The 27,594-nt window shown below is 48.3% G+C and overlaps 1 protein-coding gene across 5 annotated transcripts in view; it reads left to right on the plus strand.

The window, feature by feature from the left end:
* col14a1a (collagen, type XIV, alpha 1a) overlaps positions 1-27,594 on the plus strand; it is a 260,160-nt gene that overhangs the window by 165,036 nt on the left and 67,530 nt on the right. For all 5 annotated transcript variants that reach the window (XM_072466912.1, XM_072466913.1, XM_072466910.1 and 2 more), the window contains exons 24-34: positions 2,497-2,643; positions 3,911-3,985; positions 5,325-5,464; positions 7,579-7,702; positions 12,261-12,404; positions 14,029-14,193; positions 17,076-17,114; positions 19,316-19,454; positions 21,866-22,008; positions 24,627-24,736; positions 25,957-26,115. In XM_072466912.1, coding sequence (XP_072323013.1) covers positions 2,497-2,643; positions 3,911-3,985; positions 5,325-5,464; positions 7,579-7,702; positions 12,261-12,404; positions 14,029-14,193; positions 17,076-17,114; positions 19,316-19,454; positions 21,866-22,008; positions 24,627-24,736; positions 25,957-26,115 — 1,385 coding nt within the window. The remainder of the gene's footprint in view (positions 1-2,496; positions 2,644-3,910; positions 3,986-5,324; positions 5,465-7,578; positions 7,703-12,260; positions 12,405-14,028; positions 14,194-17,075; positions 17,115-19,315; positions 19,455-21,865; positions 22,009-24,626; positions 24,737-25,956; positions 26,116-27,594) is intronic.

Genomic DNA, 27,594 nt, shown 5'->3' on the forward strand with positions numbered 1-27,594 from the left:
CGGCCGATAGTCAGGGTGGTGTGTGGTTTAGAGGGTAACTTGCAGGCGTTGGGGCTCCCATGTATCTGCTGCGCTTGTCCTTCTAGGCGGTAGAGGTCGCGGGTTTGGAAGGTGCAGTTGGATGACCCAGTTTAGAGTACCTGTGTTCAGTGGAAAATGTATTAGGCTTGGAACAGTGCAGATTCACCAGGAGGACACTGGCCTAAAATGGTTAAATTATGAGGATCGGCTGCATGTATTTCCTCTTGGACAGAAGATTAAATGGTGAGGTTCCTGAGGTGCTCAAGCTGATTAAAGGATTTTATAGGGCAAAACTATTTTCGCTGGTGCAGTGGTGAAGGTTGGGGGTGGGAGTACAGGGCGAGGGCGAATAACCTTGAAATTAGCACTGTGCCTCCTGCCAGAGCAACCGGGCTGTGCAACATGGCTACCGATATCCTTCTGCGCATACGCATTCTGGTCCGCACATGCACAGACATCCAATGACGCGCACACACCCAGCAACTCACTTTGCTCTCTAACTTTGTTATTACAATGTGCTCCTAATTTGTGGCTTCCATGGACCGCACACATCCCTGAGTCAGCAGGTGGCTGGGAATGTCGAGCTCAAGTGTCGAGTGAAATGTCTGACACTTGAAGGAAGTGCTGCAGTATTTTACAATGAGTGGCAGGGGCAATCCAGAACCTTGACTGAATGCCGAGATGCAGCTCACTGTAATGCTTTCAGCCCGGTAGCTCTGGCAGGAGGCACAGTGCTAATTTCAAGGTTATTCGCCCTCGCCCTGTACTCCTACCCCCAACCTTCACCACTGCACCAGCGAAAATAGTTGCGCCCTATAAAATCCTTGAATCAGCTTAAGCACCTCAGGAACCTCACCATTTGGGCTTGGTTTAGCACAGGGCTAAATCGTTGGCTTTGAAAGCAGACCAAGGTAGGCCAGCAGCACGGTTCGATTCCCGTACCAGCCTCCCCGAACAGGCGCCGGAATGTTGCGACTAGGGGCTTTTCACAGTAACTTCATTTGAAGCCTACTTGTGACAATAAACGATTCTCAGTTTATTTTTCATTTAATTTCATTTCCTTTTCTGTCATCTCGCAATTTATAAACACTGCAAACACATGTTGCCAAATATTCAGTGATCTGAAAGGCAGGAAAGCAAACTGTGGCCATGTTGTCACCGAGCTCACTGATTCTAGCTGTTTAGTGAAGAGGCAGAATTCAGCGTCAAACATATTCTGGCACACTCTCAGACGTCTTCAGTTTAAGAAGGTTCAATGAATTAATGACGTTGCAGAAGTAAATATGATTTTGCAAGTACAGACAGCCACTTTATTTTGATGCATGGTACATGGTTCTTGAAAATAAATAATCTGGGTTCATGTCGCGCATTCCCCAGTATAAAGATGGCGGCCATGCATGGGGTCTTGTGCGCATTGTCCTCTATAAAGATGGTGGCCGTGCCTGGACCCTGGTGCACATTGTCCTCTATAATGTTGATGGCCCTGCATGGGCCCTGGTGCACATTGTCCTCTACAAAGATGGCCAACGCGCATGGGCCCTGGTGCACATTGTCCACTATAAGGATGGTGGATGTGCATAGGCCCTGGTGCCCATTGTCCTGTATAAAGATGGCGGATGTGCATAGGCCCTGGTGCCCATTGTCCTGTATAAAGATGGCAGAAGTGCATGTTACTGAGCATGCTCAGCATTGGCAGTAAATGCAGCCTTAAAGCTAGAGTCAGTCTGTTCAGGGGTGATTTCAGGAAACACTTCTTCACACATCGTGGTCGCCTGGAAATCCTTCCCCTGAAAGGCTGCTGATGCTGGAGGTCAATTGACAATTTCAAAATGGAGATAAATCTTTATCGGGTAATGGTATTAAGGGTCATGGAACCAAAGCAGGTTAATGGAAATCTAATTGAATGGTGGGACAAGATCGAGAGCCTGATTGGCCACCTCCTCCTCTTGTATCCTTGGCTGAAACATTGCGACTTTTCTCCTGGCATCTGGCTTTATTATTAACCATGTCAACGTGCAAGCTATACATCCACAAATCTACGTTATTCTGTGACTCCTTCCATTAAATAATACACAAAATGATACATATATGATGGACCTGAGACCAGTGCCAAAATAGTTCTGGGAAAATGTAAGAAATACGGATGTACGCGAGGAGCAAATTGGGATTTGGTGAAGATTCCATTCTATCTGCCTGTCTGATTCCTGACGCACATCTCTTCCAATTCACAGTGTTGAGGTCAGCATCAGTTCTTTTTGAATGGAAATGTCACAGAGGTACACAGGTACCGGCTATATGCACCACCATTAGGGAGGTGTAGCGTCAGACTTAACCCCTTTGGTTATTTTTACCTATGCATAGAGATGGGGTTCAGCTGGAATACCCCCCCCCCCCCCCCCCCCCGCATGGCCATGATTGTATTGGAATCTCGGCAACATTACAATAAACCCAATTATGTCCTTTGGTAAATTTCAGATGGAAAGAAGGAAGAGGGGATCCTGGATGGAGGCACGTCACGTCACTGTTTCTACAACCTCATTCCAAACAGCAAGTACAAAATCAGTGTCTTCTCCCAGCTGCAGGAGCTAGAGGGGCCAGCTGTGAGTCTACTGGAGACAACAGGTAAGGGACTGTTTACCCTCAATGTGTCGCTGTACCTCCTCCAATCGTCTTCGATTTAATCTAAACCATTTCACACTTTAGGAGGTTTTGTGGTGCAGTGGATACTGTCACATCAAACAAGACTATCTTATTTTATTCCCCTAAATAAAGCAAACTAGCCATTGGGCAGAACATTGTTGGGGTTAGAGTCTAAATGTTACCACATGTTGATCACAGTCTATAGGAATGGAAGACATGAAGACTAGCTAACGTCATAGAAATCCTTCCGGGTTAACAGAAAAATGTCATTTATCTATCACCTTTGATTTAGTAAGACATCCCAAGGTGCTTCAGAGGAGCCTTTCTCAAACTCTCCCGGCCCAAGACCACACACAGTTACCTGCTCCGGAACTCCATGAGTCTTTGCCTTCCTTCCCTCCCACAGTTCCACAGTTTCCTGTCGCTGCCGGGACTGTCAAAGCTGCCAGCCAATCATATTGACCAGCAGCTCCAGGGGGCAGGACTTCATCCCTAATGATGGGGCGGAAGATCCATTCGACCCTCGTTAGTTTTCCTGGGCAGTGCTTTATGGATGGGGGGAGCGGGGGGGGGGGGGGGGGGGGGGGGGTGGCGTGCTTTCCTGGGGTATACCATGCCTACCATACAAAACCACCCCCCACCCCCCCCATTTTATTCAGCCTTGACTGTGGGCTGGTGCACAACATGACAATGATCAATGGCTACAGCATCTTGGCAGCACCACGTGGAAGTTCCCCTCTGACTTGGAAATATATAATAATTGCTTATTGTCACAAGTAGGCTCCAAATGAAGTTACTGTGAAAAGCCCCTAGTCACCACATTCCGGCGCCTGTTCAGGGAGGCCGGTATGGGAATTGAACCCGCGCTGCTGGACCTGTCCTGCATTACAAGCCAGCTGTTTAGCCCACTGTGCTAAACCGGCCCCCTTCTTCACTGTCGCCGGGTCAAAATTCTATAACTCGCCCCCTAACAGCAATCTGGGTGTACCTACAGCACATGGGCTGCGGCGGGTTCAGGAAGGCAGCTCGCCACCACCGTCTCAAGGGGCAATTCGGGATGGGCAATAAATGCTGGCCTGGCCAGACACGCCCACATCCCATGAATGAAGTTTTAAAACCTTCCCTCCCGTAAAACTAACCTGATTTAGTGGCACCATAAAGTAGCCCCCTACACCAGATAGCTCCGAGAGGATTGAGCGGGTGAGGAGAAGCTGCTTTAACTACAACCTGTGCCTTTCTTTTACTTAAGCTCCAGTTCCGACTGAGCCCCCAGCTCCTCCTGCAACAACAACCCCACTACCTACAATTCCTCCTGGTCGGGAAGGTAAGGCCGTACATATTAAAATTAATATCCTTGAGGGCAGGGGTGGGGGAATAAAATTCCGTGTGCCAAAAATCAGGACACAGTCGCCTGGAGATACTTATGTTATTCTCACCTTATCTCAGCCTCTGTATAATGGAGAGAATGTCCATTGCCTTGGTTTTAACAAGTTAAACTTGGACAGGTTTTACTAGTTATCAGTCACGTTAGTAATTACTGCCAGCGTTTATAATGGGATTAAGGAATGATTTTTTTAAAAAAAATCATTCTTTGGGATGTGGGCGTCGCTGGTTAGGCATTTATTACCCGTCCCTAATTACCCTTGAACTGAGCGCCTTGGTCGGCCGTTTCATTGGGGGACAGTTAAGAGTGAACCACATGGCTGTGTGTCTGGAGTCACATGTAGGCCAGACCGGGTAAGGACGGCAGATTTTCTTCCCTGAAGGGCATTCGTGAACCAGGTGGGTTTTTACAACAATCGACAATGGTTTCATGGTCATCATTGGACTTTTAATTCCAGATTTTTATTGGATTCAAATGTCACCATCGGCCATGTTGGGATTGGACCCTGGGACCCTAGAGCTTTACCCTGGGTCTCTGGATTACCAGTCCAGTGGCAATACCACTACGCCACTGTGGTAGTCACCACTGTTGTATTATATTGTATATATGGGTATTACAGTAAGGCCCCTGTACTACAGGTACGGGGGTAGATCCCTGCCTGCTGGCTCCGCCCAGGAGGCGGAGTATAAATGTGTGTGCTCCGAACAGCAGCCATTTCGTAAGCTGCTGTAGGAGGCCACACATCTCTGTGTAATAAAGCCTCGATTACATTCTACTCTCGTCTCGTCGTAATTGACAGTGCATCAGCCACTACCTCCCCAATAACCATCTGATTGAGGTGATTAAAGGGTTTAATAGGGTTGACGGAGAGAAACTATTTCCTTCGACAGAAGGACTCCAAAGTAAGGGGCAACACCTTCAAATTTGAGATAGGACATTGAGGGGCGATGTCAGGAAGAATTTCCTCACAACAAGGGCAGTGACAATCTGGAACCCTCCCCCAAAAAGCTGCTGAGGTTGGGTGGGTCAATTGAAAATTTCAAAACTGTGATCGATAAGATTTATTTTTGTTCGGTAAGGCATCAAACATTATGGATGCAGGATGGGTTAGATGGCGCCATGATCTGATTGAATGAACTTACAGGCTCAAGGGGGTTGAATGGCCTCCTCCTGTTCCTGAGTTCGGTCTATTTCTACAATAACCCACTGGCGAGTAGCTGTTTGTGTTTATTTCTGGAAACATTTCATTCCACCCCCCCCCCCTTTCCCCTTTCTCCAGTTTGCAAAGCTGCCAGAGCGAACTTGGTGTTCCTCGTGGACGGATCGTGGAGCATCGGCGATGAGAACTTTGTCAAGATCATCGGGTTCCTGTACAATACAATCGGAGCTCTGGACAAGATCGGCCCTGAGGGAACTCAAGTGAGCACCGGCTGGGCGGGATATAAATTTAATGGCAAGCAAGGCCTCATTCGACTGTCTCAGAATCTGTCCACTGGGTGGAAACGATCAGGGTTTGCATTTCACTCCTTTACCACCTGCCTTTTGCCATAGCTTCACACTACTTCAAATCATCGAACCATACAATGAAACAGCACAGAAGGAGGCCATTTGGCTCTTTGAAAGGGCCACCAGTTAGTCCCAATCCCCCTGCTCTCTCCCCGTAGCCCTGCAAATAATGATAATCTTTATTGTTGTCACAAGTAGGTTTACATTAACACTGCAATGAAGTTACTGAGAAAAGCCCCTAGTCGCCACATTCCGGCGCCTGTTCGGGTACACTGAGGGAGAATTCAGAATGTCCAATTCACCTAACAAGCACGTCTTTCGGGACATGTGGGAGGAAACCGGAGCACCCGGAGGAAACCCACGCACACGTGGGGAGAACGGCAGACTCCACACAGACAGTGACCCAAGCCGGGAATCGAACCTGGGACCCTGGCACTGTGAAGCAACAGTGCTAACCACTGTGCAACCGTGCCACCCCTCTGTTTCCTTCTGTAGTACTCAGACGGGATTCTCCGACCCCCCCCCGGGGGGGGGGGGGGGGGGGGGGGGGGGATCCGACGGCCTGGCCCACGATTGGGGCCCCCCGATCTGCGGGCAGGCCTGTGCCGTGGGGCAGTCCTTCTTTCTGCGCCACAGAGGGAGAATTCAGAATGTCCAATTCACCGAACAGCACGTCTTAGACTAGTTGGGCCGAATGGCCTGTACAATCTATGGAAGATGATTATTCTGCACAAGAAAGTGATTGGCCTTAAGCTCGATAACAGAGACAACAATGTCTGTGGCTAAACAATGAGAAATTTCAGAGGGGAGATTTGGATATAAAGTTCAGCATTGACTCCTCCTGGTGTACTTTTAAAATATTCGTTAGTTGAACTAATGTTAACTTTTATCAGTTCACATCCGGAGCCATTTTCTGAAAAATGCAAAGCCTCACCACTAGCTCCTCCCCTCCCTCCCTCCTCCCCCCCCCCCCCCCCCCGCCCCTCCCCCCCGCCCCGATCCCTACATCCTTCCTTTCACCAGGGGCAGGTATCAGGAAATTGGGTCTTTACTTTTCGCGCCGTCCTCGGGTTTGTTCACGGTGAAACTCCGCACTTTTTGTATCGTCGACCGGGTGACTTCAATTTTCCTTCCAAATTCAGTTTTGATATGATAACAACAATTGCAAGTAAGATCAATTTTAGGTTGAATGAGAACACCGGAAATAGCCAGGAGGGGAGGGCTTTCTGCAGGTGCTGCCTGGCCTGCTGAGTATTTCCAGCGTTTCCTGTTTTTATTTCAGATTTCCAGCATCTGCAGTATTTTGCTTTCCTATTTCAGATGTATTTGTGCCCCACCCTTTTTGTTTCCTTATGTACCTTTTTGTTTCCTTATGTATCTTACCCAATTTCATAACTAAAGGGGCAATTAGAATTCCTACAGCGCAGAAGGAGGCCATTCGGCCCATTGAGTCTGCAACGACCCTCTGAAACTCCCCCGCCCTATTCCCGTAACCCCATAACCCCACCTAACCTGCACATCTTTGGACTGTGGGTGGAAACCGGAGCATTCGGAGGAAACCCACGCACACACGGGGAGAACGTGCAGACTCCGCACAGACAGTGACCCAAGGCCGGAATTGAACCTGGGTCCTTCTCCATGTATGAGGGTTGCCCAGAGAGACTGTCCTTTTGGGATTATTCTTTCCCATCTTCCGATTCTACTCAGCACCTTGCTCTATGTAAACTGTGGACCTTGAGAGGCACCTGCACAGGGATAACCTCATGTTCTACAAGGTCTCTTAAAGGGAAATCCATTTGACCATTATCTTGCCCTCTCGTCTGGGGAGAATTGGCTTGTTGAGAGTTTTGGTGACAAATGCTTGAGAAAACCTATGTGGGAATTTGTACCCTGCTACAAAATAGCCAAACCTTTGAGAAGATTGGCAGAATTAAGAGGAATATTTCTTTCAAATGGTTCATTGTGAAGTGGATTGTAATAATCGGTGAGATGGCTAACGGATGTGATGTTTATTTGAAATGGGACAGGTTGCAATAGTGCAATTCAGCGATGACCCCAGAACAGAATTTCAACTCAACACGTACAGTGACAAAGAGAATCTGCTCGGCGCTGTCCAACGCATTAGATACAAGGGTGGAAACACTAAGACAGGTACAGAAAAATGGTGATCAAGGCAGAATCAGTGAAGTCACAGCACAGGAAGAGACCAGTGAGCTTCTTGGATGTGTGTCAATGCTGACTGCAACTTCAGCTGTCTGTTGCAGCCCGACCTCTGGCTTCACTCCACCAAACCCTCAGATACTTTTCTCACCTTCCTTTTCAAATATATACCCTGTTCTATTTCAGATAATGTTATAGTTTCTGTCTCACTTGTACTCATGTTGTAATGATCTTTTCTGTGTGTAAACACCCTTCAACATTTTTTCTTTGTTCTGTTGATCTTCAGAACTGGCCATAGTTGCAAGTTAGATTATGCATGACCATTTTTAAAATGGTTTTCATTGCTCTGACCAACCTGTGTGCCCATTGAAAACTGAAATATTCCCAACTTGTAGCAGTGACTGTGGTGGCAGCGAGAGAAAATGCGATAAAAGAAATAACTTACATTTATATAGCGCCTTTCCAAACCGCAGGATATTCCAAAGCCAATGAAGTACTTTTGAGTGTAGTTACTGTTGTGATGTAGGAAGCAGGGCAGCCAATCTGTGCACTGCGAGATCCCGCAATATCCAGACTATCTCTTTTTAGTGATGTTGATTTTGGCCAGGGCTCTGGGGAAAACTCTCATTCTCTTCTTCAAGATTATTGTCATGGGATGTTTGACATCTTAAAATCACCCAGCACCAAACGAGGCCATTTGGCCCATTGTGTCTGTGCTGACCCTCTGAAAGAGCTAGCCAATTATTCCCATTCTTCTCTCACACGTTACCCCGTAGCTCAGTGACTATTTGCCCGTCAAATGCCTCCAGGCGAACCTTCAGTTTGAAATCCAACTTGAAAGACAGCACCTCGGACAGTACAGCACTCGGGGAGCGCTACCCACTGTATCGCAGCTAGCACATAATGCTGGTCGTGATTTCTGATGCTGGTCACCGTTCCCAATCCATTTCATTATATCCACATTCAGATCCATTGTTAAATCTAACACGGGTAAAAATGGGTGGGATCAATTGGAATGATTCCTGCCTGAATTGAGAATTTCTGGGAAAATTCTGTCCAGGAAGCAGATCTGAATACCGAACGCCGTAAGGAGTCTGTTGCTCCCTGTGAATCTGCCAACGCTTGGAAAAGGAATATCAACAAAGAAGTAAAAGTGTTTACAAAATCTTAGATCTCCGAAAGATAGTGGGTGGGATTCTGTATTCCCGCGGCAGTGTCCACGCCGTTGTAAACGCCGTTGCGTTTTACGACGGCGTGAACGGGCCGCTGCCACGACTAATTCTGGCCCCTACAGGGGGCCAGCACGGCGCTGGAGTGGTTCATGCCGCTCCAGCTGCCGATCCCGGCGCGAACTGGCCGCGTGATCCACGCACGCGCAGTGGCCTCTTCCAACGCGCCAGCCCCGACGCAACATGGCGCAGGACTACAGGGGCCGGCGAGTAGGAAAGGAGGCCCCCAGCCAGAGAGGCCGGCCCGCCGATCGGTGGGCCCTGATCGCGGGCTAGGCCACATCGGAGGCCCCCCCGGGATTGGACCCCCCCCCACCCCACAGGCCGCCACCCGACCCTTCAATGCTGAGGTCCCGCCGGCTCAGAGCCGGTTAGAACGGCGCCGGTGGGACTCGTTTTTTTTCTTCCAGTTAATTTTACAGCTCTTTACCTGAATCAACGGCCCTGTAAGGCTCGCACACGGTTGAGAGAACTCAACATTAAACATCATATTTGCCTGAGAGCAAAACCGTGCGTCGGTGGAATGTGTTGTAACTTGCATCAAGTCTTGTTCATCTATCACTCCTGCACTCGCAGGCCTACACTGGCTTCAACAGCTAGATTTCAATTCTCATTCTTGTTTGCAAATCTCTCCGTGGCCTCGCCCTACGTCCACACTCTCCTCCAACCCCACAACTCTCTGACATATCGGTACTCCTCTATTTCTGGCCTCTTGCACATTCCCAGTTATAATCACCATTGATGGCGGTGCCTTCAGTTGCTTGGGCCCCAGGCTCGAGAACTCCCCCTCCACCCCCCACCCCCACCTCTCCACCTCTCTATCTATCCTGCTTTCCTCCCTGAAGGCACTCATTGAAACATTTCTCTTTAACCACGCATTTGGTCACCTTCCCCCAATACCTTCTTTTGAGCTTCATACTCTGTTTTCTTATGTTCCTGTAAAGTACCTGAACGTGTTTCATTATGTTAAATGTGATACATATGAATACAAGCTGTTGTTATTAGTATTTAACTCCTGCCGATATTCCTCTGTCCAATCTTTTCAATCAGCATTAAAGTGCTGAAAAAGTTAAAGTGTTCATTGAGGTGAAGGGGTTAAAAGATCTGAGCTGACTGATTCAAAAGAGGAAAGTGAATGACAATGTGGAGAGGAGAGAGACCCCATCCACGCCAGGATAGTTGACCATTTATCATCAGGAGACTTCCTGGTGCATATCACACATTTCCCTTTCCAATAAAACATGATAATAGTCTTGTAAAACTTCAGAAGTAATCATTTTTACCCTCCCACTCCAATATCTTCATGCAGCCAGGTTGGGAAATGTGAGAATTAAAACAAAAGTGGAGGGAAATGCAACTTGTAATAACAACCAGCAAAGTTGGATGAGAAATGAAGTTATTTTGAGCCGTGACTTAGTTTTCACTTCTGCAACAAATTGCAGTGGATGAATAGTTTTTTTTCATAACCAACACTTTATTGAGGCATTTCCGGTTGTATAACAACAAAAAATACAAGTACAAATGTAAATATAATTCAGTGCGTAACACCCCCCTCCATCTCTTCTCACTGTTCCTGCCTAAACTAAATTAAACTAACCTAACTCCCCCACCCCCCCTTAATCCCTAATCCCCCCCCTTATTAAATCGGCTAACAGTTTAGTTTTCCCCGACGAATTCGATTAACGGCTGCCACCTCCGGATCAACCCTACCGTCGATCCTCTCGGGGCGAACTTAATTTTCTCAAGCCTGAGAAACCAGGCCATGTCACTAACCCATACCCCCGATTTCGGGGGCTCTGAATCCCTCCATGCTAATAAGATCCGTCTCCGGCCAAAGGCCAAAACGTCAGCCTCTCTCGCCCCCTGGAGTCCCGGGTCTTCCGACACTCCAAAAATCGCCACCTCTGGACTCGGTACCGCCCTCATATTTAGCACCGTGGACATGACATTCGCAAATCCCTGCCAGAATCCCCTAAGCTTCGGAAATGCCCAGAAAAGTGGCAGTGGATGAATAGTTAAGAGAGCATTAGGAGATGGAGTTGGACTGCTGGTCCTCTGAGCCTGCCCCACTGCACGGTAAGATTAGAACTCCCCATTCACACCCTGTCCCCATAACCCTTGAAACTCTTAGTGTCCAAAGATCTACCGATCCCCGTCTTGAATATACTCGATGGCTGAGCATCCATTGCTCTCTGGGATTGCCAAGGTTCACGACCCACGGAGCGCAGACATGGTCCCTCATCTCCACTTTAAAGGGCTGACCCCTTCGCCTGACTCCACAATCCTCAGCTCCAGACCCTCCAGCCAAGGAAACAGTTTCTCTGCATCCAACCTGTCAGGCAGTCTAGGAACCTTCAATTCTTCAATGAGGTCATCTCTCGTCCTTCCAGAGAGTCTCGGCCCACTCTACTCGATCTCACGGGTCGACCCTGTCGTATCCGGAATCGGTCCGGTGAACCGTCCTTGCACTTCCTCTGAGGCATGTGTGTCCTTCCTCAGGTAGCAAGACCAAAACTACACCGTTCTCCTTGTACAGTCTCACTGAAATCCTGTAAAACTGCAACAAGAGGTTGTAAGAGGTTCTGTTGTTAGTTTAGGTGCCTTTGTTTGATATTCTGTTAAAGCATGTAATTTAAATCAACGTTGTTAAAGGTTAAGGAACAAAGGTGAGTAAATGCAGTTGAGCGTCAGATCAGCCATGATTAATCGAATGGGACAGCAGGTTGGAGAGGCTGAATGGCCTCCGCCTGTACCTACAGCCCATACTATTTCCAATATCTGAGCAGGAGTCAGGTTTTCACATTCCAGCCTTTCCACTGATGATGGGAAACGGGGAGATAGTCAAATTGAGATTTGCCAAAAGTAAGTTCAGCTCACCAGTTGCACATATGATCCCGGTGCCTCTGTAATGTGTGGCCAATGCTCCCACCCCGACACAGCCCTCCGCAGTTTAACCAGAAGCCTTTGGCATTGCCAGTTCCATGTACTGGTGCGTGGGCAATGAAAGAATTGTGTTTTCCTCCTAGTAGAGGAAAGGAAGTTCTTTTCTCACTCAACTTGCACTCGGCACACACCGAACCGAAGGCAAGTCCTCTGATACCTCAGACATTAAGTAGACCTCCCCAAGTGGTGCTGAGGGATGCAATACAGAGAGGATAAAACGTCTGAACCAAGGTACGCATTTTGTTCTCATTGTGTGTTGTGTGATCTATTCGGCATTTCATAATTTGTCATTTTGACTCCCAATATTGACGTTCGTGATTCTGATTTCTGTCGCTGATTCACCGGTCACATCCTTATTGTTCCCTTATGGACTCCAGGCAGAGCTATCAAACATGCCAAGGATGCTGTCTTCACCGTGGAGGCGGGACTACGGAGGGGCATTCCCAGAGTCCTGGTGGTAATTACGGATGGTCGATCGCAGGATGACATTGACAAGGTCTCCAAAGAGATGCAGCTTGATGGTAATGGCGGAAAGTAGTCCTGGAAACTAATGATGGATGCTTCAGTCTGGCGTGCTTACCTCTGCTGCCGTTGGCGACGAGACGTGTGTTTGTTTGTTTGTTCAAGTGTAGTCTCGGCTCAGTGACAAATTGGTTTGAGTGATCGGTGCTTCGAAGAACGAAAGACGATCTTATTGAAATGTATAAAATTCTGCGAGGACTTGCCAGGTTAGATGCTAAGAGGATGTTTCCCCTTGGCTTAAGTCTAAAACCAACATAAGGGGTTGGCCATTTTGGACTGAGGTGAGGAGAAATTTCTATATTCCGAGGCTTGTGAATCTTTGGAATCCTCCGACCCGCAGAGCTGTGGGCGCTGTCCAGAGTGAGGTCAATAGCTACTTGGACACTGAGGGGATGGAGCAGGAGGGTGGAGTTGATGTTTAAGTTCATTCAAGTTTTTTGCTGAATGCCGGAGCAGATTTGAGCAGGTCATGAAGCTTAATCCTGGTCTGACTTTTTACTTTAGGCGAGTCACCAGAAAAGTAGTGCTGTGGGATCTGGGCGCTTAGAATAGACTAGCATGGCATCGGATTAAAGCAGGGTCTAACTGAGGGGGTTAAGATGATTAAACGGTTGGATTGGGTGAATAGAGAGAGAAACTTTCACAGGCACAGGGGATAACCAGGTTGATGAGAGTCAGAGGTAAAAGGGAGGTATGGTCCAAATGACCGCTGCTCCGTTAGCAGCAACACAAAATAATTGTTCCTTTACTTCCCATTTATTGCTGAGTTTTGTTTACCCTGTCTGATTTGAATTTAAACAGTTAATTAGACAGTCATCAGTTAGCTGGTGCATTCTCCATGGCAACACCTCTACCAATGAGAGTCCGTTTGCCAACCAATCAGCGCTCTCTTCTCGTGAAGTATAAATTGTTGTTCCCTTTACATTTGGTATTCTTGCAAATTGTCCTGATAGGTGCAAGATGAAAAGCTTCGACAATGTGTGTCTATCTTCCGCAATATCACGGGGAGTATAGATGCATTTAAGGGAATGTTAGATGGTAACATGAGGGAGAATAGAGGGATAGGCTGATAGGGTGAGGTAAAGTAGGGTGGAGTGAGACTAGAGTGGAACATTACCACCAGCATAGACCAATTGGGCCTTTTTCTCTGATGTAATTCAGCGTAAAGAGATGGCAAACATCAACAAGACTGTAAAGAGGGGCGGCACAGTGATTAGCACTGCGGCCTCACGGTGATGAGGACCCGGGTTCGATTCCGGCTCCGGGTCACTGTCCGTGTGCAGTTTGCACATTCTCCCCCGTGTCTGCGTGGGTCTCACCCCCCACAAACCCCAAAAAGATGTGCAGGGTAGGTGGATTGGCCACGCTAAATTGCCCCTTAATTGGGGGAAAAAAAATAATTGGGCACTCTAAATGTATATTTAAAAAATAGTAGGGAAGAAAAGAAAAAAAGAAAGAAAGAAATTTGCAAATACTCTAAAAGTGTGCTGTCTACGTGACATTGACGTGCATCTCACTCCTGTACACTAACAATTTCCATTAACAGGAAGGTAGGTGCAAATGAACCATTTTTACAGTTCAGTACTGAACTAGAATTGAAGCATATTCCGGTTTGTGCCCCAGGTTACAGTATTTTTGCAGTCGGGGTTGCTGATGCCGATTACTCTGAGCTGATCAACATTGCCAACAAACCCAGTAGCCGGCACGCGTTCTTCGTGGATGACTTTGACGCCTTCAAGAAGATAGAAGATGAACTCGTTACCTTTGTCTGTGAGACAGCGTCGGCAAGTGAGTGGCAGCACCTTGATGTTTCAACAACAACCTGCATTTGTATAGCATCTTTAACACAGCCAGCCATCCCAGAGTGCGTCACAGGACTATCGCCAAACACATCGGCATCAAGCACACTCGGAGCTGAGCTGACCAAAAACACGGTCAAAGAAAAAGGGTTTTAAGCAGCGCCTTAAAAGGAGAAGGAGAGAGATGTAGAGAGCTGGAGAGGTTTAGGGAGGGAGTCCCAGAGTTTAGGACCCAGGCAGCTTCAGGCTCTCCTGATGGGGGAGCGGTGGAAATCAGGGGTTCATGAGCGACCATAGTTCGGGCAATGTGGGGCTGGAGAAGATGACAGAGATGGAGCGGGGCGAGGACAAAGGAGGGGATTGAAAGCAAGGAGGAGAATTTAAAAATGGAGGTGTTGCTGGCCTGAGAGCCAATGGCAGTCAGTGAAAAGGATGTAATGACAACATGTGGTGGATAAACTCAGCAGGTCTGGCAGCATCTGTGGAGAGAGAAAGTCCGTGTGATTCTTCTTCCGAGCTGAAGATGGGTCGAAATGTGATGGATTATATAGCTGGAGAGGGGGATGAAGAGAGTGGGCAGAATAGAAGGTCAGGGATAGGTGGGAGCTAAGGAGAGATTGACAGAGATGTCACATGCAGGACAAAGGGAATGTTTATGTGAGCATTAAGGACTGAAGGAGGTGCTGATAGCGGTGTTATGGTAAGATAGCAGAACGTGTTAAGAGGAGGACAATGAGCACTGCTCAGTGAAAGCAAAACTAGTGAGAAGGAGGTGATGGGCGAACGGGACATGGGGAAATTGAGGGTATGGGTAGCAGACCCTTGGGTAAGTTTAAGTTTACTGAGGGTAGAATGTGGGAGACTGGCCTGGAGGGTTTTGGAATAGTTGGGTCTAGCGGTAATAACAGCATTGGTGCTGTATAATTGATATGCTTAACGTCTGCCGTATGCTGATGATTTGAAAACGCAGCGAGCTCTGTCAGCAGGACTGATGGTCTCAATGTGTTTAGGAACATGTTCAGTTGGACATGCCCCACGAAAGCTGTGGGAGCCATCAGCCCACTTCCCAGGGCGCCTCATAGCCCAAGATGGTGGTCAGAGGGTTCCCCCGCTGCCGCCCCCGCCTCCCCAACCACAGTTTCCCATGTCCGTGCACTAGACGTCCAGGCTGTGGTGTCTGAAACTGGTGTGAGGCCAGTTGTGTGTTCAAACTGAGGCCCAATCTCCCTTCAGAATCCTTTCGAGATCCACCAGAAGGCAATCAGCAGATCACCAGTATCTGTGGCCAATCAGCTGCCAAACTAGTGGGTCTATGAAAGGGGGCCGCCAGTGCGAAGGAGAATTTAATTGGACCTCCCCACAGGGCCACTGGTGGGGGGCAGGACAGGGCAGGTCTACAGCTCCTAGCCTCGGGGCTTCTCCCTCAACAAGGGGCTTGTCTTTATTCATTTATGGGGCGTGGGAGTCGCTGGGCTGAGCCAGCATTTGTTGTCCATCCCTAATTGCCCTTGAACTGAGTGTCTTGCTGGGTCATTTCCAAGGGCAGTCGTCAGCCACATTGCTGTGGGTCTGGAGTCACATGTAGGCCAGACCGGGTAAGGATGGCAGATTTCCTTCCCTAAAGGACACTAGTGAGCCTGATGGGCTTTACCACAATTGATAATAGTTGTCGTGGTCACCGTCACTGAGACTAGCTTCCGACAGACATCACTCTTCCCTCCCCAAGCTCCTCCCCTCACCGCACTCTCAGACTCTCCTCAAACCCTTCTCCTAGGCCCAAGCAGGCCTTTCCTGCTGCTCCTGTACTGGCAAGCTGCCTCTGTGCTGGTGTCCACCCTGAACCGATGGCCAGCTGCACTGTGGGCCCTCACAGTCAGTCTCATCAACTGCACCCTCCCAGAACTTACCACATTTGCCATTGCAGCTCCAGGATTAACAGCGCACGAGGTGGATTTATGGATTCATTATTCCTTGCACGCAACTCAATACTTCCAAAGAAAACAGGCCGAGCTACACTCGATATTCCTTGTGACAGAGACCTAACTTGATCCAGATTTCGTGGTGCACACAATGTTGTATTCTTGCCAACCGCTCGCTAATGATGTCTCAGACATTGGCAGGAGCTCTGCAGGTTAAATGCTGCTCTTTCCAGAGGCTCGCTCTCGGGTTTTATCCCAGGGTTTCACACTAGCTGTCGCTGAGCTGCCCCTGGTGGAGCCACAAGCCATTCTGTCGGTCACACTCTTAGAGAGAGAGACACACACACAAATGAGCATCATGCATTTCTATAGCACCTTTCACATCCTGAGGATGCCCCAAAACACTTTACAAACAATTCTGAAATGCAGTCCCAGTTGTAATGCAGGAAACTTGGCAGCCAATTTGTGCACAGCAAGATCTCACAAACATCAGTGTGTTATTGACCAGATCGTCTATTGCAGCGATGATGATTGAGGGTCACAGATATTGATCAGAGGGAACAGCCCTAGCTCTTCTTCAAAACAGCGTCAAAGGATCTTCTGAAAGGGCAGATGTGTGGGTGTGACATGCGAGTTTAACCCCTCATCAGGAAGACAGTGCAGCACTCCTTCAGTACCACACCGCAAGCATCAGCCTGGAGTTTTGTGCACAGGTCTGTGACGGGGGGTCTTAGGACCCACCGCCTTCCGACTTGGAGGCAAGAGTCCTACGCACTGGGCTGGGGCTCACACCCTTCTGCACAACACCGGGCGCCCCAGGTCCCTGTCTACACCCCGTGCCTCATCCAGAATTGGAAACGGGGAGACGCGATACATTTCAGACCTGTGCTGTAGAGCTGAGGAAATGAAATCACATCTGGATATTAACGTGTTTCAATTGTTATATTTTCAGCCTGTCCGTTGGTCCTACTTGGTGGCAACAGTATTGCAGGTAAAGAAATCACTCCATCTTTAACCATTTGCTGGACAGTTGCAAGAAAGCAAAATCAGAAATGTTACAGCACACAAAGAGGCCATTCGGCCCATCGTGTCTGTGGTGGCCCTCTGAATAAACAATGCGCCTCTCAGTCAATGAAGCACTTTTGAAATGTAGTCACTAGAACAAAGAACAAAGAAAAGTACAGCACAGGAACAGGCCCTTCGGCCCTCCAAGCCCGTGCCGACCATGCTGCCTGATTAAACTACAATCTTCTACACTTCCTGGGTCCGTATCCCTCTATTCCCATCCTATTCATGTATTTGTCAAGATGCCCCTTAAATGTCACTATCGTCCCTGCTTCCACCACCTCCTCCAGCAGCGAGTTCCAGGCACCCATTACCCTCTGTGTAATCTGTTATATCTTAGGAAGCATAGTAGCCAGTTTGTGTACAGTGAGCTCACACAAAACAGCAATGTGATAATGTAGGGGCGGGTTTAGCACAGTGGGCTAAATCGCTGGCTTGTAATGCAGAACAATGCCAGCAGCGCGGGTTCAATTCCCCGAACAGGTGCCGGAATGTGGCGATTAGGGGCTTTTCACAGTAACTTCATTGAAGCCTACTTGTGACAATAAGCGATTATTATTATTATGTCTAGATGATCTGTTTTTTAGTGATGCTGATGCAGGGATAGATATTGGCCAGGCCATCAGCGACAAGAGACACGCTCTTCTTCAAAAACTGTGCCTCCTGCAAATAGGGAAATAGCAATTTGTGCCCCCACCACTCTCAAAAGAAAGCACGCAGGATCTTGACAGAGCACAGCAGTGTCTGTCGAGATCTTTGTGCTGTTAGTGTTGATGGGGGATTTGAACGCACAACCTTCCAGTTCAGAGACAAGTGGCTACCCACTAAGCCACAGCTGGAATCTAGTTATTTTAAAATGATAGTGTGCTCATCAATCAGAGACAATCGCGCCTTTCTGACACCCAGGTTCATTGCGAAGACCGTCATGTGGAAAACGCATGTTCTTAGAGCTACTTTATTACCAAGTGATGAAGCCGGGATTGGTCTCCTTTGAGCACAAAAGATTAAGGGGTAATTTAATAGAGGCGTTCAAAATGACAAAGGGTTTTCGGTAACAGAGAAGGAGAAACTGTTTCCACTGGCTGGTTTTTCCAACTGGACAATCCTGTGCCTCCTTCCATGCCCTAATCCTTCTCTGATTCTATGGTTGGAGTGCCAGCATGCGGAGAGCAAACAATCCAGGCAATTGGCAAAAGAACCAGAGGGGAAATTAAGAGGTTTTTTTTTTAACTCAGTGAGTTGCTGTGATCTGGAAGGCACTGCCTGATAGCCGATGGAAGCAGATTGAATAGGAACTTTCAATAAGGAATTGGATAGATACTGGAAAATGAGGAATTTTCATGACTACAGATGAAAGAGGAGGGTGTGTGGGTTTAATTGGATAGCTCTCTCAAAGAGCTAGCACAGGCTCAATGGGTTGAATAGTCTCCATGCTGTAAGACTCTATAAAACCCATTTAACACCCAAATGCCCCTTGCCTTGTGGTCTCTGGCTGGGCTTAGGGTGATGGAGAATTTTTCATGTTTCGAGATTTTCATTCTGCTTGTGCCTACCAGTCTCGCCGCCGTCTCCGCCTCAGCTCGATTCCCTATTCTCTGTCACTGAAGACCTCTTGGAGATCTCGGAGATGGGCAGCACGGTAGCACAATGGTTAGCACTGTTGCTTCACAGCTCCAGGGTCCCAGGTACGATTCCCGGCTTGGGTCACTGTCTGTGCGGAGTCTGCACGTTCTCCCCCGTGTCTGCGTGGGTTTCCTCCGAGCGCTCAGGTTTCCTCCCACAAGTCCCGAAAGACGCGCTGTTAGGTAATTTGGACATTCTGAATTCTCCCTCTGTGTACCCAAACAGGTGCCGGAATGTGGCGGCTAGGGGAATTTCACAGTAACTTCATTGCAGTGTTAATCTAAGCCTACTTGTGACACTAATAAAGATTATTATTACAGATTCACATGGGATCCGGTGGGTAATGAGAGGCAGAAAAATTTGTGAAAAGAATCAAAATGATCGCATCAAACTATCAGAGGGAAAAAAAGACGTTTTACTTTAATTTTTCAAACTGAGTTGTTGGGAGATATTTTCCGAGTTTTACACCCCGATCTAAAAATCACCATTCATTGGTGCTTGCAGGGTTTAAGATGATGGAGATGTTTGGACTGGTTGAAAAGGAGTATGCTTCTGTCGAAGGGGTGTCGCTGGAGTCTGGTTCACTCAATAGCTTTCCTTGCTTCAGACTTCACAAAGATGCTCTTATATCGCAACCAACCAGGTACGTGTGGCAGCTGGAACTGAGATTTCGGAATGAAACTTTCTCATACGTTTATTGATCAAGGCATGAACATGTTATCATTTACTATAACCCGTCTTCTTCACCTTTTTCTTCTTTATTGAAGTTTTCACAAAATATCAACAACAAAATGTAAAAGGAACCCAATAAAATTAAATACAAAACAAAACAACCCAGTGCCCCCCCCCCCTATACACAAATAATATATTAACACCCGCTGACAAAGCAAACAAAGCAAATATATACACCCCCTCAGATCCCCAGTATAGACAAACAAAAATAAAATAGAACCCACCCCCCTTGGGTTGCTGCTGCTGCTGACCATTGTCTACCGTTCTGCCAGGAAGTCTAAGAACGGTTGCCACCGCCTGAAAAACCCTTGCACCGTTCCCCTTAAGGCAAATTTCACCCTCTCCAATTTAATAAACCCCGCCATATCGTTGATCCAGGATTCCACGCTTGGGGGCCTTGCATCCTTCCACTGAAGAAGAATCCTTCGCCGGGCTACCAGGGACGCAAAGGCCAGAATACCGGCCTCTTTCGCCTCCTGCACTCCCGGCTCCTCTGCCACCCCAGATATTGCGAGCCCCCAACCCGGTTTGACCCTGGATCCTACCGCCCTCGACACGGTCCCCGCTACGCCCTTCCAAAATTCCTCCAGCGCTGGGCATGCCCAGAACATATGGGTGTGATTTGCTGAGCTCCCTGAGCACCTAACACACCTGTCCTCACCCCCAAAGAATCTGCTCATCCTTGTCCCGGTCATGTGTGCCCTGTGCAGCACCTTAAACTGTATGAGGCTGAGCCTCGCGCATGAAGAGGAAGAGTTCACCCTCCCTAGGGCATCTGCCCACGTCCCCTCTTCGATCTCCTCCCCAACTCCTCCTCCCACTTACCTTTCAGCTCCTCCACTGAGGCCTCCTCCTCCTCCTGCATCACCTGGTATGTTGCTGAAATCTTCCCCTCTCCAACCCACGCCCCCGAGAGCACCCTATCCTGTACTGTGCGTGGCGGCAGCAGCAGCGGGAATTCCACCACTTGCCGCCTGGCAAACGCCCTTACCTGTAGATACCTTTCTTCACCTTTTTCTAATGGTCAAGAAACCTGGCTGTGAAATTACAAGGAGAGGTGAAACTAACTAGTATTCCCTGGAATTTAGACAGCGACTTGATCAAAGTTTGGAAATTATTAAGGGGAACATTTATGGCAGACGGAGAGAAACTATTCCTACCTGGTTAGTGACTCTAGGATGAGGAGAATAGTCTAAACATTAGGACCAACACCTCTCGGGAGTGAACTAGGAAACACTTCTACATAAAAAAAGGATGGTAGGCGATTGAAGATCTTCCACGAGTGCCTGAACATGCTTGAGGGCCTAAATGTCATTCCACCATTCCCCCTGTTCCTATGAACAGACAACAGTAACAGCAGAGGAGGCCAGCGATGTTTTAAGGAGCTGTGCTAAATCGAGATGCAACAACCGACTGATTGGCTTTTAAAACCTATTGATTGACGGAGGAAAGTCGAGGGCTTAGAATCGGAAATGATGCTGGGTCATCGATTGAACATTGAGAAGTCATGGAAGACAGGAATGTGCATTTTGCCTAGTTGGATTTATAGTCATGTGGTTTGATACCTTGGAGGTAAATTTGCAGACAGAATTCAGTAAACGACCTGCAGCTCTTTTCTCTTGAAAAGAGAAGGCTGAGGGATGAACTGAAAGAGATTTTTTTTAAATTACGAAGGAGTTCAAGGGGATAGACGTAGCGAAGGTGATTTCACGTGTAGATGAGACCAACACTAAGAGGTATATTTATAAATATAAGGTAGTGACTGATAAATCTTGTGGAGAATTTAGGAGAACTCTCTTTACCGGGAGAATGGTGAGGATGTGGAACTTGCTCCCACAGGCGCTGGTTGGGATGAGTAACATATTTGCATTTAAGAGGAAATTGGCTAAGCACATGAGGGAGGAAGGAACAGACGGATACGCTGATGATTTAGTGATGGTATGGGGGCTCATTTGGAGCATTAACACCAGCATGGACCAGGTGGGCCGAATGGCCTGTTTCTGCAATGCACAGTTTGTAAAATTAGTTGTAGATGGAATATTGCAGATCATAAATCTGAAATCTCAAGTTTAAGAGACAAGACATCACCTGTCCCTTAAACTTATATCAAAATATTAGTTTTCACAAACAAGGGTTGTGTGGTGATGATGTGGGGGACCACAATTCTGAGGGATGCAAAGACTAGTTCCTCGGGTAGCTGGGGTGGAACCTGTGGTAGGAGCTAACATGTTTCGACTCTATGTTCGTGTTCTATGACTCTGGGGATGACATTAAAGTGACACAGGTTATTGAGTTCTATTAACTGCACTGTATGTTTGTCAGGAATGTCCACCCTGAGGGATTGCCTTCTGATTACACTATCACCTTCCTGTTCCGCCTGTTGCCTGACACTCCACAGGAACCCTTCGCACTCTGGGAGATTCTTAACAAGCAGAACGAACCTCTGGTCGGAGTCATCTTGGACAGTAAGAGTTTTATGTCTCGTCACTTTTGTGTCGTGTAGAACAATATCAGATTGAAGTTGGTCTCAAACCTTCAACCTCCGCGATCGTTTAGGAGGGTGAACTGGAGATCAAGTATACGCTGCTCCTACCAAATTCATTGTGTTTAGAGAAAGAATTTGCTGGTCTATAGCGCCTTTCACAGCTTCTGAATGTCCCATAGTGCAATAATCCCGTAGTAACTGTTGCAATTTAGGAAACATGGCCATGACACTCCCATAAGCAGCAATGTGATAAATAACCAGGAAGTCTGTTTTAATGATATTAGTTGAGTGGTCCAGGGGCACCAGGGAGAAATTCCATGTTCTTCTTTGAAAGAGTGCCTTTACATCCGTTAGAGAAGGATGATTTAAAGCTTCAACTGGAAAAACGGCACCTCCGACAGTGCCGCACCCCCGCAGTACTGCACTGGAGCGTCAGTCTGGATTGTGAAATCACAAGTTTCTGACTCAGAGATGAGAGTTCAATGGTTGACATCTTGGGCGCGATTCTCTGCTCCCGCGACTAAGTGCCCACGCCGTCGTGAATGCCGTCGAGGTTCACGATGGCGCGAAATGGCCCCGATCTCGAACGATTCAGGGCCCGAAAATGGGCTAGGATCGGGGCCGTGAGAAACTCAGGGGGGCGTGTCGCTAAAGCAGCGTCGTCAGCGTGCGCCGGGCATTGGCGCCGCATAAAAGCGGCGCCGTGTCATCCACCGCCTAACTGGCATCACCCGCGCATGCGCGGTTGCCGTCCTCCCCGAGGCCGCCCCGCAAGAAGATGTCGGATGGATCTTGCGGGGCGGCGGAGGAAAGGAGGTCCTCCTTCAGAGAGGCCGGCCCGCCGATCGGTGGGCACCGATTGGGGGCCAGACCCCTTTTGAGTGCAACCCCCCTCGCCCGCTCACAGGCCGCCCCCCCCCCCCCAGCGTTCCCGCGCTGTTCCCGCCGGCAGTGACCAGGTGTGGATGGCGCCGTTCCTGCCGCTTGGGTGCATCGCGGGAGGGCGTCGGACCGGCGTCGCGGGGAACAATGGCGCGCCAGGCGATTCTCCCAACCGGCGCGGTTTGCTTTTGAAATCATTGATCATCCCTGCTTTGTTCATCCTCATTAATGCTGAGTTCCAAGTCATTATTACTCACTGTAAAAAAACATTCTTCCTCACATGCCCCTATATCATTTGGCTCAAATATTAAACCTGTGTCCCTTAGTCCTTCTACCATCAGCCACTAGGAACAGCTTTTGTTTGTCTACCTGACCTAAACCTGTCGTAAGCTCATACACCTCTACCAAATTTCCCCTTGATCTTGTGATAGTTAAAATCTCCCCCCCCATCCCTGGAACGATTCCTATAAATCTTTTCTGCACCCTCTTAAGGACCTTCATATTGTCCTGGATTCTCATCCTCAAAGCAGGTTGGGGGAGTTGGGAAAATTCCTGGCTTGGCCTGTCCGCCTCGGGAGGAAGTTCCCGCAAAGACAGGACCTTCGTTGCTGCGTGGGGGGTGTGGTGGTGGTTGGGGGGTGTGGTGGTGGGGTGTGGGGGGGGGGGAGCTAAAAAAAAATAACAACATCTCTACATCCAACCCATCAGACCTCTTCACCCTCCAGACCCTACACGTGCCCCATCATGCCAACTCATGTCCCCTACCTACTCCCATGGCTTCTCATGCCTCTGAAGTCTAATTTTGCCGTTCCAACCACCTCTTTGCCAAGTTCTGCCCTTCTGCACCCCCCCAAGGCCACTCATGCCCTTTATGCAAAACTATGGCTCTTACTTCCATGCCCATTGACCCACTGCACACTCTCTCGAACCAATGACTCCCAATAGCGTAAAGTGGAATGTGCTCAAACAAACCTTGCAACAAAAACATTGAGAACATTCTCCTATGTTTGAAAAATAGTCCAAAGTGCCAGCTAATAAAAGTGTCAATCATCCTTCAAAGTTACAAAAAACACAAATCACAAACCCTTGAAACCACTTAACTCATGTAAACAAACATTGTGAAATTTATGGCAGAGATAAGAGAGCCGGAGCCGTCAATCAAACAATGTTTTCTCTGGGGAGCAGGTGTTCCAATACTCTAGTAGCTGTCTGGACTCAGCCAAGCGTACATAATGAGGGGAACCTTTTGAATTTACCTTTGAAAAGCTACCCTCATCCGCACTAGGATTCATGAATCCTCTCAGGGGCCGTGAACCACATCTCTTTAAAAACCTGGTCTGATTCCATGAAAATTGTGAGCCAATCGGACATGCCTATCCCTGCACTGGAGTTGGCCAGGTCAGGAGTGCCAGATGTGAGCTTCTGACAGGAACCGGCCTGCACCCTTTAAAGGTGCCCCCCAAAAATCACACAACCCGGGGTTGAGGTCCGGGATCCCAGAATCCCGACCTGCCCTCCATTTTTAAATAGCGCCCAAGTTAATCTGACGCGGTGAAAATCCAGACCACCCTTCCTACTGTGTGCTGGCCAGAAATGGATGGAATAGCCTATTTGCAGCCTCAGCATAACTTTATACGGGTTCAGCCTAGTTTCTCTGCTTTTCTACTCAAAACCTCTATTTTATCAATGTTAACCTTTTTATTTCGCTGTGTTTAGATGGTGGGAAAACCCTCACTTATTTTAACTATGACTACAAGAATGAATTTCAAACTGTCACGTTTGAGGATCCGGGCGTCAAGAAGATTTTCTTTGGAAGCTTTCACAAGGTCAGCTAAAAAAAAATTAATAAATAAACCGTCCTTTTTAGCACAGGGCTAAATCGCTGGCTTTGAAAGCAGACCAAGGCAGGCCAGCAGCACGGTTCAATTCCCGTACCAGCCCCCCCCCCCCGAACAGGCGCTGGAATGTGGCGACGAGGGGCTTTTCACAGTAACTTCATTTCAAGCCTAGCAATAAGCAATTTTCATTTCATTTCATTTCACTCTTCTGAATTCTGTGTCTGCCTCATTATTCGATCAAAGGCTACTGTTATTACATCTTTTGTGTGCTGGCAAATAAATTTGGTCCTTGCCCAGTTAAGACAATCTCCTCAGTTACTTTGCTACCATTTGCTGTTCTGTTCTACTTCACAAATTGAAGAATAATTTTATTTAACTTGAGTTATAGTGACATGTAATAAATAGGTATCGCGAGAGCAGTCCTGCAATACCTGGAGGAGAATGCCGTGCTAAATGTGAGGTGTATCCTGTGTGATTCAGTATCATTTTGAATGCCTGGTTGGTTACATTTTCTGGAGATGCTACACAAGGTAGACTGTGAGGAAGAGTGATACGGGCTTGAACCCTCCCCCCATCCCCTCCTGGGATCCGCCATTGGCTAGCGGTGGGCCCGTCTGGTCCCAGTGCTGTTAACGTGATTTCCCATTGTTTGCACCCCCTTGCCACGGGGAAACCCGCAACTGGGTGGGGGAGGGGGGGGTAACGGGCGACGCAAAATTCTGGCCGCCCACTCTGTTTCTCCCTCCTCAGTTGCTGCCCGCCCTGCTGAGTTTATGCAGCATTTTCTCATTTTATTACACAGACTGCAGTTGCAGTCTCTGGAATTTGGGAGGCGAGGAGGCGATTTGGAAAGAGAGAAACTATTCTCGCCGGTTTGGGGGGGGGGGATCTTGGACTAGGGTTTAGTCTGAAACTTAGAGCCGGACCTTTCTGGAGTGAAATTGGGAAACATTTCTACGCACACAGCCTGGTAGAAGGTTGCAAACAGCAACTGATGCACGATCAATTGTTAATTTTAAACCTGAGGTTGATAGAATTTTGTGAACCGAAGGTATTAGGGGACATGGGACTATGTGGATTTGCGGAATTCGGTCGACCATGGTCTAACTGAGCTGGAGCGAGGGCGGGGTCAGTCTCCTCCTGCTCCAGTCTTCCTGTATCTGTACCGTGTATCCTGTGTAATGTTTCTCCTTATTCTTTTCCAACAGGTGCACGTGGTCATCACTAAAACCAACGCAAAACTGATCATTGACTGCAAACAAGTAGGCGAGAAAACCATCAATGCGGCGGGAAACATTACCACCAACGGGGTTGAAGTGTTGGGCCGAATGGTGCGATCGAGGGGCCCAAGGGACAATTCTGCACCTGTGAGTAACGCGGCTCTTTATCCATCACTGACAGTGTAAACCCACAGGTCCCTGGAATCCCTACGGTGCAGAAGGAGGCCATTTGGCCCATCGGGCCTGCACCTACCCTCTGAAAGATCCCCCCTGCCCTATCTCTGTAACCCCCCCTAACCTGCACATCTTTGGACAGTGGGAGGAAACCGGAGCACCCGGAGGAAACCCACGCACACACGGGGAGAACGTGCAGACTCCGCACAGACAGTGGCCCAAGCTGGAATTGAACCTGGGACTCTGCCGCTGTGAGGCAGCGGTGCTAACCACTGTCCAACCTTGCCACCCATTTATCATTGCCTATATAGAATGTATGAAATAACAACTTGCTTCCATATAACGCTTTCAACGTAACAGAATATCCCAAGGTGTTTAGTGGGCGCATTATAAAATGAAATTTGGCACTGAGTCACAATAGGAGACATTACGACAGGTGGCCATAAACAGGAGGGGTAGATTTTAAAGGCGTGGAGACAGACGTAGCGGTTTATTGAGGGACTTCCAGAGCTGGGCAGCTGGAGGTTTGGTTGCCAATTGGAGGGGGGATGAAAATCAGGGGTGAGCAAGGGGCCTGAATTGGATGAGTGCAGGTACCTGAGAGGAAGGAACGTTACATTGACCAACCGTCACATGGCAGAGGTGTGGGGTGGTAGAATATATGGGGCGGGGGGCGGGGGGGGGGGGGGGGGGGGCCGGGGGCCGGGGGCCGGGGGCCGGGGGGCGGGGGGGGGTGGGGGGGGGGGGGGGGGCGGGGCGGGGGGTGGGCTGTATCAGCGGCTAGAGCTGCGAGCTCCACGACAGCTGCCTGCCAGCCCCCTGCCAGGCTGGGAATCTGTGGCCTTTTGACGCCAGTTTTCCTGGCGTAAGAGACCACAGTTTTCCCGACGGCGTGGGGACATAGTCCCAAAAACGGAGAATCCAGCCCATGGTTTTTTTAAATGCTGTTAGCGAATTAAATTCAAGCCTTGAGGGCTAAATTCGGAAGACTGAAAATTTGACTTTAGATTCTAATTGAGCATTTGAACCAGTGTGCTTTCGGCAATGCAAGTGAGTTTGGATGGTTTAGTGGTGGTTATCACATACTCTGGACCAGATGACTCTGTTGATCTGAGCTTGGAGGAGCACTGGGTGCCAGGGTGATAGATTCTGTCCTGGTGGACACCACTAAATAATAAAGTTAGAAAAAACCATGCTTGGGGTCAGTCAGGTCAAACCCAGGCTGCAGGAAAGAAGCTAATTGACTGAGCCAGGAATTAAAAATCACCCAGTTTAGCTTTTCCATCAGAATTTGATTCAATAAGCAGCAAAATAAAATGAATGAATGTTCTCTCCATTATTAGCGAGAGTAGCTTCTGTTGTTCTGTGAAGCTGGGAAGAAAGAAATAACTGCCATTCATATAGCGCCTTCCAGGGCCACAGGATGTCCCAAAGCTTTGCAGCCAATCAAGT

The sequence above is a fragment of the Scyliorhinus torazame genome, chromosome 11, assembly GCF_047496885.1.
Source record: "Scyliorhinus torazame isolate Kashiwa2021f chromosome 11, sScyTor2.1, whole genome shotgun sequence".
NCBI classification, from domain to species: Eukaryota; Metazoa; Chordata; class Chondrichthyes; order Carcharhiniformes; family Scyliorhinidae; genus Scyliorhinus; species Scyliorhinus torazame.